We start from the raw sequence: 13233 nt of genomic DNA on the forward strand, positions 1-13233 counted from the left end.
TGTTGAGAATCTTTCCATATGCTTATGTGCCACCTGTATGTGGGGTTTTTTGGGATTTTTTTTCTCCTTGGTGAGGTATCTGTTCAGATCGTGTGCCCATGTTTTAATTGGGCTGTTTGTTTTCTTAGTGTTGAATTAAACAATTTTTTGTACATGGCTGTATACCAGTCCTTTCTCAGATAGGTTTATTAAGATTTTCTTCCAGTCTGTGGCTTTCCTTTTCATTCTTCTAAGGGGGTCTTCCACAGAGCTGAAGTTTTTAATTTTAGTGAAGTCCAACTCTTTTTCCTTAACACCAACCATTTCTTCTTTCACAGATTGTAAATTTGGTGGTGCATCCAAAAAGCCTTTGTCAAACTCAGGGTCACCTGGATATTCTCCTGTGTTATCTTCTAGGAGCTTTATAGTTTTACATTTTACCCTTAGGTCTATGATCCATTTTAAGTTAATTTTTGTGAAGCATATAGTATCTGTATCTAGATTCTTTCAGTTGTTTTTTGTGGGTTTTCTTGAGGTGCCTTTGCTCTGTTGCTGAAGATCAGTTGACTGTTTTTTAAGGGTCTATTTCTGGGCTCTCTATTCTGCTATTCCGTTCCATTGGTCTACTTGCCTATTCTTTTGCAAATACCACATTGTATTGAGTATTGTAGCTTATAGTAAGTGAGGTTAGATAGTGTTAGTCCTCTAACTTGATTCTTCTTCTACTGTGTTGCTCTTCTAGGAATTTTGCCTCTCCATATGAACTTTAGAATCATTTTGTCAATATTCATAAAATAACTTGTTAGGATTTTGATTAGGATTGCAATAAATGCATAGATCTGGTTGGGAAGAAATATCTTTACAATATTATGTCTTCACTCCATGTACATGGACTGTCTCCATTGATTTAGATTTTTGCTTTTTCATCAGGGTTTGTAGTTTTTCTGGTACATATTTTGTTAGATTTATAACTTAAATATTTAATTATTTTCTTAATGTGAATATACAATGTTTTTAATTTCGAATTCAGTTGTTCACTGCTGGTATATAAGAAAGCAGTTAACTTTGTACATCAATTTTGTATCTTGCAACCTTGTTACAATTGCTAATTAGTTGCCCGACTTTTTTTGGTAATTCTTTGGGATTTTCTACACAGACAATAATGCACATTTTATTTTTTCTTTCTAATAATGCCGTTTATTTCTTTTTCTTGTCTGACTGCATTAATTAGGTCTTACAGTACGACGAGTAGAAGTGGTAAGAGGGGATATCCGTGGTTTATTCTTGCTATCAGTGGGAGATCTCTCACCATTTAAGAATGATGTTAGCTGCAGGTTTTTGTAGAAACTCTTTTGTAGAGGAAGTTTACTGAGTTTTGTTTTGTTTGTTTTGTTTAATCATGAGTGAGTGCTGATTTTGTCAGATGCTTTTTCCTGCATCTGTTGCTATGATCAGATAATTTTTTTTTGTTGTTAGCCTTGATGTCATGGGTTACACTGACTAATTGTTGAATGATGAACCTGGTTTTCATACCTGAACTAAATCCCACTTGGTCACGTTGGATTTGATTTGCTTATATTTGGTGAGGATTCTTACATATGTGTTCATGAGAGATACTGGCTGTAGTTTTTCTTTCTTGTGATGACTTTAGTTTTGGTATTAGAGTAACGCTGGCCTTACAAAATGAGTTAGGAAGTAGTCTGTCTCCCTATATTTTCTGGAAGAGATTGTAGAGAATTGATATAATGTCCTTCTTAAAATTTTTGGTAAAATGCACCAGTAAGCCCATCTGGGCCTGATGCTTTTGGTCTTGGAAGGTTATTAATTATTAGTTCATTTTCTTTAATAGATATAGGCCTATTATTTTTCCTTTTGTGAGTTTTGGTACATTGTGTCTTTCAAGGCATTGGTCCATTTCATCTATATTATCAAATTTGTGGGCAGAGTTGTTCATATATTCCTTTACTGTCTTTAAAATGTTTTTGAGAGAAATAGTGATGTTTCCTCTTTCATTTCTGAGATTTGTAATTTGTACATATTCTCTTTTTTCCCCTAATTAACCTGGCTAGAGGTTTACTAATTTTATTTGATCTTTTCAAAGAATCAGCTTTTAATTTCACTGATTTCTGTTCTAATTTTTATTATTTCTCTTTTGCTTACTTTGACTTTAATTTGCCCTTTTTCTAGTTTCCTAGAAAGATGGATGCTTAGGTTACTGATTTTAGGTCTTGTCAAATACATGCATTCAGTGATGTAATTTTTCTCTAAGCAGTACCTTTGCTTTCTGAGGAGAAATTTGATATAATTTTTATCTTTGCTACTCTGTAGGTGAGTTTCCCCCTCCCTCTGGCTTCTTTCAAGATTTTTCTTTCTTTCTTTCTTTCTTTTTTTTTCTTTGATTCTCAGTAGTTTGAATGTGATATACCTAGGTGTTGATGTTTTGTATTTGTCTTCCTGGGTATTCTTTGAGTTTCCTAGATCAGTGGTTTGGATTTATCATTAATTTGGGGGAGATTTCAGCCATTATTACTTGAGATTTTTTGTTTTCCTTCCTTTTTTCTGTTCCTAGTATTCTCTTTACATGTGTGTTAACACCTTTTGTAATTGTCCCACATTTTTTGAGTATTTTGTATTGTTCTGCATTTTTTTTTTCAGCTCAGTTTTGGAAGTTTCTTTTGATATCTTCAAGCTCAGTGATTTTTTGGCCATGTCCCATATATTGATTACCCATCAAAGGCATTCTTCATTTTTGTTACAGTGTTTTTTGATTTTTAGTACTTCCTATTCATTCTCTTTTAGAACTTCTATTTCTCTGCTTACAATACTCATTTGTTCTTGCTTGTTGTCTACTTTTCCCATTAGAGCCCTTAGAATATTAATTATAGTTTTTAAAATTCCTCATGTGATAATTCTAGTTTTTCTGCTGTATCTGAATGTGACTCTGATGTTTGCATTTTCTCTTCAGATTGTGTTATAAAATACTGTATGATATTTTAGTTGAAAACCAGACGCACAATGTATTGGATAAAAGTAACTGAGGTAAATTGGCTTTTAGTGTATGGTTTATGTTTATCTGCCTAGTGGCTAGACGGTGCTTTTTGTTTGCTGAAGCTGTGTCAGAGGCTAAGCTCTCCCCTCTTGTCTTTTGGGTTCCTTGGTGACTTCTTAAATAATATCTGGGATGTGCAGTTCTTTAAGTTGTATTCCCTTGTTACTATACAGAAGCCCTATTTATATGGTGGTAAGTTATGGGGGGAGGAAAAGTATTCTGTACTTCTATGATTTGGTCTGTTTTTTAGTAAGCCTGTATCCTTGGGCTGTGTCCTTCAGAAGTGTTTCTCAGTTTTCTTATATTTTTCCCCCTTAAGTAAGGCAGGAATACTAAAGGATGCTGCAGTTGAGTATTTCCTTCCTCTGAGTGAAAGACTAGAGTGTTGTGGAGATGGGATTTTATTTTTTTTCTGCCAGATTGATAAGGCTCTGTGGAACCCCAGTCAGTTAGTCTCTGTTAATATAATTTCTCTTGAGAGCAGGCTGTGTTAAGAACAGAATGCTCTGAGTGTATTTGATCATGACTGTTTTCCCCCACCCCTTGCTAGAAGCACAGTATAATTTTTTTGTGATCTTTGATGTGATAACCTGGTAGGTTACCTGAAGGGAAAACTTGCAGAAGTATGGGAACCTATGTAAGGCTGGATCCCCTGGAGTTTTTAACTGTTAGACTTGTTCATGTGGAGTATCCAGCCGTTTGTCAACTACATTTTGGGCTTTCCTACCCTGATAATAGTTTCTATGGAGATTTCTGTTCCTGGGTTTCTGCTCTGGTGAGTTGACTCTCTTTATCCACCTGTCTCCTTTGCTAATTTGGGGGGCAGTGGTTTGCTCTGTGACCCTTAATTCTCTGATCTAAGAAGAGTTGTTGATTTTCAGTTTATTCTCCTATTTTCTTGTTGTAACAATGGGATTGGTAACTTCCAAATTCCATACACGTCAGACCAGAATCAGGAAGACCTGGTGCTAATTGCTTTTTTACTATGTATTTTATTTTTCTTATTAAAGAATAAAACATACCTCTAGGTGATGAATTTTTTTTGACACAGCTGCATGATGTGCCACAGTGTGGATATGTACAGTTTTATTCAGTCAATTCTTTATGGGCATTCAATATTTCCCATCATTTTTTCCATTACAAACAGTTCTGCTAGAAATGTTCCTATGGGGTACCTGGATGGCTCAGTCAGTTAAGCGTCTGACTCTTGATTTCGGCGCAGGTCTTGATCTCATGGCTCATGAGATCTAGCCCTACATCAGTTTATGAGATCGAGCCCCGCATTGGGCTCTGGGCTGACAGTGTGGAGCCTGCTTGGGATTCTCTCTCTCTCTGTCTCTCTGTCTCTCTCTGTCCCTCCCCTGCGCACACTCTCTGTCCCTCTCAATCTCTCTCTAAAAATAAATAAACATTTTTTTTTTTAAAGTCCTTATACATGTGTGAGTATACATGTATACTTGCATACTGGCGCTATTATTTCCTTTGATTTACTCCCAAATGTGGGAAGCTAAGTCAACAGACATTTGTAGTTTTAATTAGTAAGTAATCAGGTTACTTTGCTAAAAAGTTGTAGTAGTGCATGAGTTTCCTTTCATTTGAAAATCACTGGAGGGGGTGCCTGCGTGGCTCAGTTGGTTAAGCATCTGACTCTTGGTTTTGGCTCAGGTCACGATCTCATGGTTTTGTGGGTTTGAGCCCCACTTTGGGCTTTGCACTGGGAGCCCGGAGCCTGTTTGGGATACTCTGTCTCCCTCTCTCTGATCCTCCCCCACTTGCACTGTCTCTGTTTCTCTTACATAAATAAACTTAGAAAGAAAAAGAAAAGAAAAGAAAGAAAAGGAAGGAAAGAAAGAAAGGAAGGAAGGAAGGAAGGAAGAAAGAAAGAAAGAATTGCTGAATATTGTCAGTCTGATAGGTAAAAATGGTATCTCATTGTTTCTTTGATTAGTACTTTCCTGATTACTAGTGAGTTATGGAGCATCTTATTACCATTTTGATTTCCCACATGCATTCTTTGTGACATTGCCATTTCTTTCAGTTGGATTGTTTTTTCCTTAACAAATTGTATATTAGACATAGTTGTTAATATATTTAAAAATTACTGTTTGTGTTCCTCGTAGAAAAGTCAGAAAATGGCAGCAAAAGAAGAAAGTAAAAATCACCCATCTGCTCACACAGAGATAAACTGCTCTTAGAATTTTGATATTGGACATTTTTCTAACCATATGTATGTATATAAATTCCTACCAAAATGAAAGTTTACTTGGCATGCTATATTATAAAAAATATTATTACATACGATTTTACTAATGTTTCAATACAATGTAAGGAAAAATAACATGCAGTAGAAAAAAAAATTTTTTTTTTTAATGTTTTTTTTTTAATGTTTATTTATTTTTGAGACAGAGACAGAGCATGAACGGGGGAGGGTCAGAGAGAGAGGGAGACACAGAATCCGAAGCAGGCTCCAGGCTGAGCTGTCAGCACAGAGCCTGACGCGGGGCTCGAACTCAGGGACCGCGAGATCATGACCTGAGCCGAAGTCGGACACTTAACCGACTGAGCCACCCAGGCGCCCTGAAAAAAAATTTTTTTAATGCATTTTGTGGGGTGCCCAGCTAGCTCAGTCAGTGCAGTGTATGACTCTTGATTTTGAGATTGTGGGTTTGGGCCCCGCACTGAGTGTAAAGATTACTTAAAATATTTAAAAATAAATTTAAAAAATAAAAATAAATGCTTATGACTTACTAAATTGATTTCATGACCCAGTTTGAAAGTTGGAACTTTTGAAACATTTTGATATGGGAACATTCTATCCCTTAATTCAGGATAACTTGAAAACCTACTAAAATTTTTATTCATTTTTGTTGCAAACATTTAAAACAATTCAGTATTAGTGAAATAGTATTATTGAACTACTCAAACATACTTAAGACAGTATGATGAAACCCATTGTTGCCATTTCTCACATTTAGCCATTATCACATTTTGCTAATCTTGTTTCATTTCTCTCCCTACCTGTTTTTATTATGCCTGGATTATTTTTAAGTGAGTCTTAGGCATCATATTGTAAACATAAATACTTGATTAATCCTCTGCCTATAGTATATAATGAAGTTGTGGTTATGTTAAAAAAGAGAAGAGGCAGTTTTTTATAATATTTATATAATTTATATAATATTTATATAATTTATAGTATTTTGTAATAGTTGATCTTTACATTTACCAAGTTGTCTCAGAAATACTTTTTATGAGGGCTTTGTTGAAATCTGGATGCAAACAAGATCTACATTGTATGTGGTTAATTATTTGCTCTTACGTTTCAAAAATTTCATTCCATTTATTTACTGAAGATTAGACCACATTTTGGATTTGGCTAAATGCTTCCTTTTGGTGTTTTTGGATTGTTCTTCTAACTCTCATATTTGCTATAAATGGTAATTAGATCTAGATGCTTATTTAGAGATAATCTTAATTCTTTGGCAGTTGTGCTTAAAAGATGATGCTGGAAGCTATTATCTCTTATGGTTTCTATGGGCAGGGATTTGGGAGCATCTTCGCTGGGCACTTTTGGCTCACGTTCTCTCATGAGGTTGCAGTGAGGTGTTGACTAGGGCTGTAGTCACTAGAAGGCTTGACTGGAGTTGGAGAATCAACTTCCCTCAAATGGCTGGCAAGGTGTAGTTCCACGTTTGGTGGGTGGTCTCAGTTCTTTACATGGGCCTTTCAGTAGAGTTGCTTGACTATCCTGACAGCTTCATGGCTGTCTTCTCCCAGGGCAAGTTATTCGAGAAGGTAAAATAGAACCTGCAGTGTCTATATATGATCTTGCCTTGGCAGTCATTGATATTATCACCTCTGCAGTATTCCTTTGGTCACACAGGCTGCCCTCGAACCATTGTGGGAGGGCATAGATACCTGGACATAGAATTGTTGGGGACCATGTTGGAGGCTGACTACCCATAGATGATTTGTTTTTAAGGAAATTCATTTACTTATTTTTTATTCTAAATAGGCTCCGTACCCAGCGTGGTATTTGAACCCATGACCCTGAGATCAAGAGTCACATGCTCTAGCAACTGAGCCAGCCAGGCGCCCTTACTGTAGATAATTTTAATTTAAAAGAATAAGGTTTATATTTGTTTGATCTTATACTTTTCTTTGTTTTATATTAAAAATCTTAATTCCCAAGGTACTAACCTAGTCCTACAGTATACACATAATTTCAAGATAACAATGCTAATATTAGTTACTAAGAAGAACACTGAATAAAGTTTTAGATTTCTTAATGTTTCTTTTTGTTCCTAGACTATACCCCACTAGGGATATTTAGTCAAAATACTATGATACAGACCTGCAGCCAGTTTGATACACGTTTAGGTTCATCTGTTTCTGATCTTTTATGGAAATACTTTCTTACCCTTTTTGGTTAATGATGTATATTTATCATGTAAAACATTACATGACTCTAAACTCACAACTTTAAAACAGGGCACATTCAGAATAGGCTCACTCGCATTTCTCTTTTTCTCATTCTGTCCCTTTCCCATGGGTAACTGTTATGTTTTTGTTTTTAAAGTTTAATTCATTTCAGTTTCTTTTCTACATATTCACCCTCCTCTCTTTGTATAAATAGGAGCATAATAGTAAATGATCTCCTGTGCCTGGTTCTTTCCTCCATAGTGGTAGAGATTGTCATCACCTCTTTTTATGGCTACACAGCACTCCACCATGTGGATGTACAGTTTATTTGGTCAGTCTCCTGCTGGTCGACATTTACACTGTTTTCAGTCTTTTACTGTTGGAAATAATGCTGCATTGAGTAGCTCTGTGCCTACATCATTTAGCATTTTTGTCAGTGAATTTTGGGACAGGTTCCTAGAATTGGGTTTGTTATAGGTCAAAGGGAAATGCTAAATATGATTAAATTAGATATTAACAGATTCCTAGCATGTCCGAGAGAGTGTTCCTTACAAGCTTTGCAGTAGAGTCTGGTGTCATACTTTAGGGTTGTTGTCAGTTTGTTATTGTGGTGAGCTTTCAGTTTGAAAAAATAAATTTTTATTCTGGGCGAGGTTAAGCAACTTTCCATTGATGGAATGGCAATTTGCTATACTGGTTTTTTGGTGGTTGTGGGTTTTTTTGTTTTTTTGGGGGGGGGTATCTTTTTTTTGCCTACTTTTCTTAAGGTTGTTAATCTTTTTCTTTCCGACTTAGAGAGACTTTTTATAATGGATATTAATAAATTGCCTGGAATATAAGTTACAATTGAATATTTTCCAGTTTGCTTAACTCTTCTAAATTTCCTTGTAGTGTTTTTAGCCATGCAATAGATTTTTGTTTTTACATAGTCACATCATGGAAGTGTTTTCCCTCTTACTGCTTCTTGATTTGATTCCTAGTTAGGAAAGTTTTCCTCATTCTGAAGTTAGGAAGAATCTCATGGTTTTTGTTTGTTTGTTTTTTTTAAGTGTTCTCATGATTTTATTTTTTATATTTAGCACTTCTTCGTTTGCTTTTTATGCTGGTATATGTTCTGAGGAAAAGACCAGTTTTATCTGTTTCTGTCTATTTCAATTGCTCAAATATTGTCAATAAATCCATATTTTGCCCTATTGAAATGATACACCATCTTTATCATATATTAAAGTTTTGTATGTGCTTGGGTAATAGATTTCTGGATTTCTGCTTTATTTCATGTTTACTTGCAAATATTACACTTTCTAGTTATAGACATTAACACTGTCTTTATATCTGGTAGAGCCTCATGCCCAGATCCCCTTTTAGATGTTTTCATTGCTATTCTTATATTTTTCTATGTGGATATAACATCAACTTTATGTTTAATTGTAGGGAAGAAAAACTATTTTAAAAAATTGAGCTTGTGATTAATTTATAAATTACTTAGGGGGAATTGACATCTTTTTCATGTTGAGCCTTCCTATCTAAGAGTGTATGCACTTTTTGTGTGTATAGTTTTGTCTCGTAAGAGTCTTACAAGTTTATCTTTGAAGGATTTGGCACATTCCTTAAATTAAAAAAAAGTTAATCTTTTATTAGAAACAGAGCCTTCCATTTTGTCTTTTAACTGGTAGTTACGTTAGTGACTCCTTTATGTTTTATTTCTGCTGTTTTTTTTAAATGTGTTACTGTTTTTAATAATTTTCTCATTGAATGTTTATGTCTTTTGCAGGGACCAAAAGATAATTTCATCTGTATAGAGAGATAGTTTTCATTTTAATTCTTACACCTGTAATTCAATTCTAATAGAAATAGAATGCAAGCCGTTATATTTTAATTTAAAATTATCTGTTAGCCTCATTTTAAAAAATCAGTCTGTTTAAATAATATTTTTATTTAACCCAGTGTATCAAGTAGATTATTTCAGAATGTGATTGGTATAACAGATTATTAAAGTATTTTATATTCTTTTTGTTGGTTTGTAGTAAGTCTTGGAAATGTGTTATACATTTTATACTTCCAGCACATTCAGTCTAGCCAGATTTCAAGTGTTGAATAGCCACATGTGGCTTGTGGCAACTGTATAACACCATGCACATTCTAAATACTTTCTCTAACTGTGTTATTTAATGTCATCAAAGATTAATCTATCAAATGCATACTATTTTATAATCTACTTACTTTATCTTAACATCATTAATATGTTTCCACATCAATATTGTACCTCTACAATAATTTTCAAAGCGCATGGTGTGGTATAGATGTACCATAATAAGCCAGTTTTTTGTTTGTTTTTTGTTTGCCTATTGTTTTGCCTTTAAATATTTTATTGCACTATTGCTTTTAGTGAACATGCTTATAGCTAAATCTTTGCAATCTTTATTTCCTTTTGCTGAATATCTATAAATGCACTTGCTCTGTAAAAGGGTATGTAATTTTTAAAGCTTTGGTGTATATTGCCTATTTATATTTTATGAATCTTCTAATTTACTGATACTACATAACAGTGTCTATTTACCTCATGAGGCCTTTGTTAATACTGTGTATTTATTGTCTTTCTTTTGAAATCCCTTTAGTTAAAACGCTTTAGGTAACCCTTCAGTTAAAAGTGGTATATTGCTTTGTATATTTTGATTGATAGTGAAATGTATGTTTGGATATAAGCATCTTTTGCATATTGACAGTTCATTTTATTTATCATTTTCTATTGTGGGATTGGTCTTCTAACGTACTGATTTGTAAGACTTTGTTTTATATTAAGGAATTTGTAAGACTTTGTTTTATATTAAGGATATTAATCTGTTTTGTAGCAAATATATTTCTCCAGTTTGCCATTTGCCTTTATCTCCCTTTTTTTTAATTGTATTTTAAAGTTTATTTATTATTTATTTTTGAGAGAGAGAGAAAGCGCACACGTGCACAAGCAGGGGAGGGGCAGAGAGAAGAAAAGAGAGAATCCCAAGCAGGCTCTGTGCTCTCAGTGGGGCTTGATCCCACGAACTGTGAGATCATGACCTGAGCCGAAATCAAGAGTCGGACGCTTAACCGACTGAGCCACCCAGGCACCCCTTGCCTTTACCTTTCATATTGTTTACTTATGTACATGATTCTAAATTTTTATTTAGTGAAATCTGTTGGTTTTTTTATGGGGTTGTGTTTTGTCTTTGGTATAACTCACCCATCTTCCTGTGGGGTTATGGTATTTGTTCCAATACCAGCTTCACCTTGTTTTTTCTTCACTGACTTAAAATGCTTGCTTTCATAATTATTAGATGTATATAGACGCTTTATTTTCTGGTGTATATTATATTACACTTCTCTGTCCCTACAGGTTATATGAAACCTCTGGTAGGGCAGATGTTCATTTTCAGAAACATTTTGGCTGGTACTTTGGTTCTTGTTTTCTTTAAGGTGAATTTTAGCATTATTTTGTGAAGTTAAGTATCTTCTTAGCAAGAGAAAATAGAAACAAATCCTTGGCTCTTTTATTGAAACCATTTTATAGTACAGAATTTTATAGTTTGGTATTTCGTAATGAATTTGTATGGTTATTGTTAAAGTTTATTTTCCTGGTCATTTGTAGTAATGTTTCTTCTGTGGAGTCGTGTAAATTTTATTTTCTAATAAGTTGTTACTTGCATATATGAATGCACCTTTTGCTTTTTGTATATGATTTTCTCTAACTCAGGTAGTCTCTTTTTATTCTATTGGATTTTCAAGGAAAATAGTCGTCTACCAGTAATTCTGTTTTTCTTCCTTTCAGTGTTTACACATTGTCTTTAATTTTACTTACTAACTTCTACAGCAGTTAGTAATAATTAATGTTTTTTCTTGTTTATAACACCAAGCATTTTACTGCTAAATATGACTTGGTTGTTGGTTTGAGAGAAGGGTACCATCATAAACTTGTTTTTCAATTTTTATTTACATTCCAGTTAGTTAACATAGAGTGTAACGTTAGTTTCCGGTGTACAGTTTATTGACTCAGCACTTACATAGAACACCCGATGCTCATCACAAGTTCACTCCTTCATCCCCAACTTTTAAGAGTATTATTTTTTTAAGTTTACTATAAGTAAGATCTTGGCTCTGTTTTTAGTTAGGAACTGATTGTTAACTTTCTTCAGATGACTTTTTTTGGCATATTGATAGCTTATTTTCTTTGATAGATATATTGAATTTTGTCAGCTTTTCCATGAATATTTTTAGATACAGCTTTGGATTCAATTTCTACAAGCTTCAGTTAGGGTTTTTGGATCTCTTATAAGTACAGTTGTTATGTATGTGCTATGTGCTATTTTAGGTTTTGGTAGCAAGATTAAGTTGGTTTTATAAAATAAAGTTGTAATTTGTGTGCTTTCAAATGCTCTGGAGATGTACAAACAGAATTAAATTATATGTTTATTGAAGGCTTAATAGAAATCATCTAAAATCAAACTGGGCTCAGATTCTTTTCTTATTAAATACAATTCTTTTAACACTTTTAAATTTTCTTTGATGAACTGTACTGATTTTATTCAGCTTCTGCTGAGAGACAATTTGTTCAGTGTATAAAACAGTTAATTTATTTTACATTAATCACGCCCAGAAGCTATGCACTGTAGGGTTGATTTCCATATCTTAACAGTTTTCTGTTTCCTTGGGATGTTTTTATTGATTTTAAATTCAGAGAGAAAGATGAATGTTATTGAAGTCACAAAGTAGGACTTCTTTTCAAGAGATAATTTTCTTCACAGCATTTTTTTTAAAATTTTGAGCCTATAGAAAAGTCTGATGAGAATAAAAATTTTAATGTGTTAACTATTCTTGTTCTTAGGTGCATTTTATCTGGTGTTTGAATATATGGACCATGATCTGATGGGACTACTGGAATCAGGCTTGGTTCATTTTAATGAAAATCACATAAAGTCATTTATGAGACAGCTTATGGAAGGCCTGGATTATTGTCATAAGAAGAACTTTTTGCATAGAGATATTAAATGTTCAAATATTCTTCTAAATAATAGGTATGGTATGAGTCTGATATATGTGTTTCAAATGAGTATTATATAATGTATACTTTGATTCTGTTAAAAAGATTTAAAATTTATTGCTCAAGCTGTAATAACATAATCAGTGTTATTACTGCCAGAACTGCATCTGAACATGTGTTAAATACACTTTGGTTAATTTCTGATAATAGATTTTAGTGTACATAAAATAATACTTAATCAATTTTCTTATTTGATATTCTTCCAGATAATGTGAATGGATATTCTTATAATTAATAATGATTTCAGCCTTAGGTTAAGAATAGTTCTAAGAATTTTTTTTAATTTAGAATTTGTTTTACACCAGTATCACAGTTTTAAAGTGAACTTTTTTTGAAGTGTGTATACACAGACACACACACACATATATACTTATACACACACACAAGTAGATATTTAAAGTTTATGTTAAACATTTTACTGACAGCATAACCTGAGCTCTGATAATTCTTTTCTAAGTAGTACTCCTTGTTAGTTTAAGTGAGATATGCCTGGTTCTGATTTTAGTTACTAGAAAGGGTTCTATGTACCTAGCCCCTCTAAGAATTGGAAAATTAAACATAAATTTAAAATGATACAATTTCATTCTCATGCTTTACTGATTTGATTTGAACAAGTAATATGTCTTAATACTGAGTAGCAACAATAATCTCATTTTATTTTCATTGAAGTGTACTTGTCTAAATAGGAACTAACTAATACTAAAATACTGTT

The 13233-nt window shown here is 33.4% G+C and overlaps 1 protein-coding gene across 4 annotated transcripts in view; it reads left to right on the forward strand.

Annotated features, from left to right (window-relative positions):
* Nucleotides 1-13233, forward strand: part of CDK13 (cyclin dependent kinase 13) — a 123006-nt gene that overhangs the window by 65643 nt on the left and 44130 nt on the right. For all 4 annotated transcript variants that reach the window (XM_053218651.1, XM_053218652.1, XM_027071608.2 and 1 more), the window contains exon 6: nt 12306-12495. In XM_053218651.1, the coding sequence (XP_053074626.1) occupies nt 12306-12495 (190 nt within the window). The remainder of the gene's footprint in view (nt 1-12305; nt 12496-13233) is intronic.

This window comes from Acinonyx jubatus, chromosome A2, assembly GCF_027475565.1.
Source record: "Acinonyx jubatus isolate Ajub_Pintada_27869175 chromosome A2, VMU_Ajub_asm_v1.0, whole genome shotgun sequence".
In the NCBI taxonomy this organism is placed as follows: Eukaryota; Metazoa; Chordata; class Mammalia; order Carnivora; family Felidae; genus Acinonyx; species Acinonyx jubatus.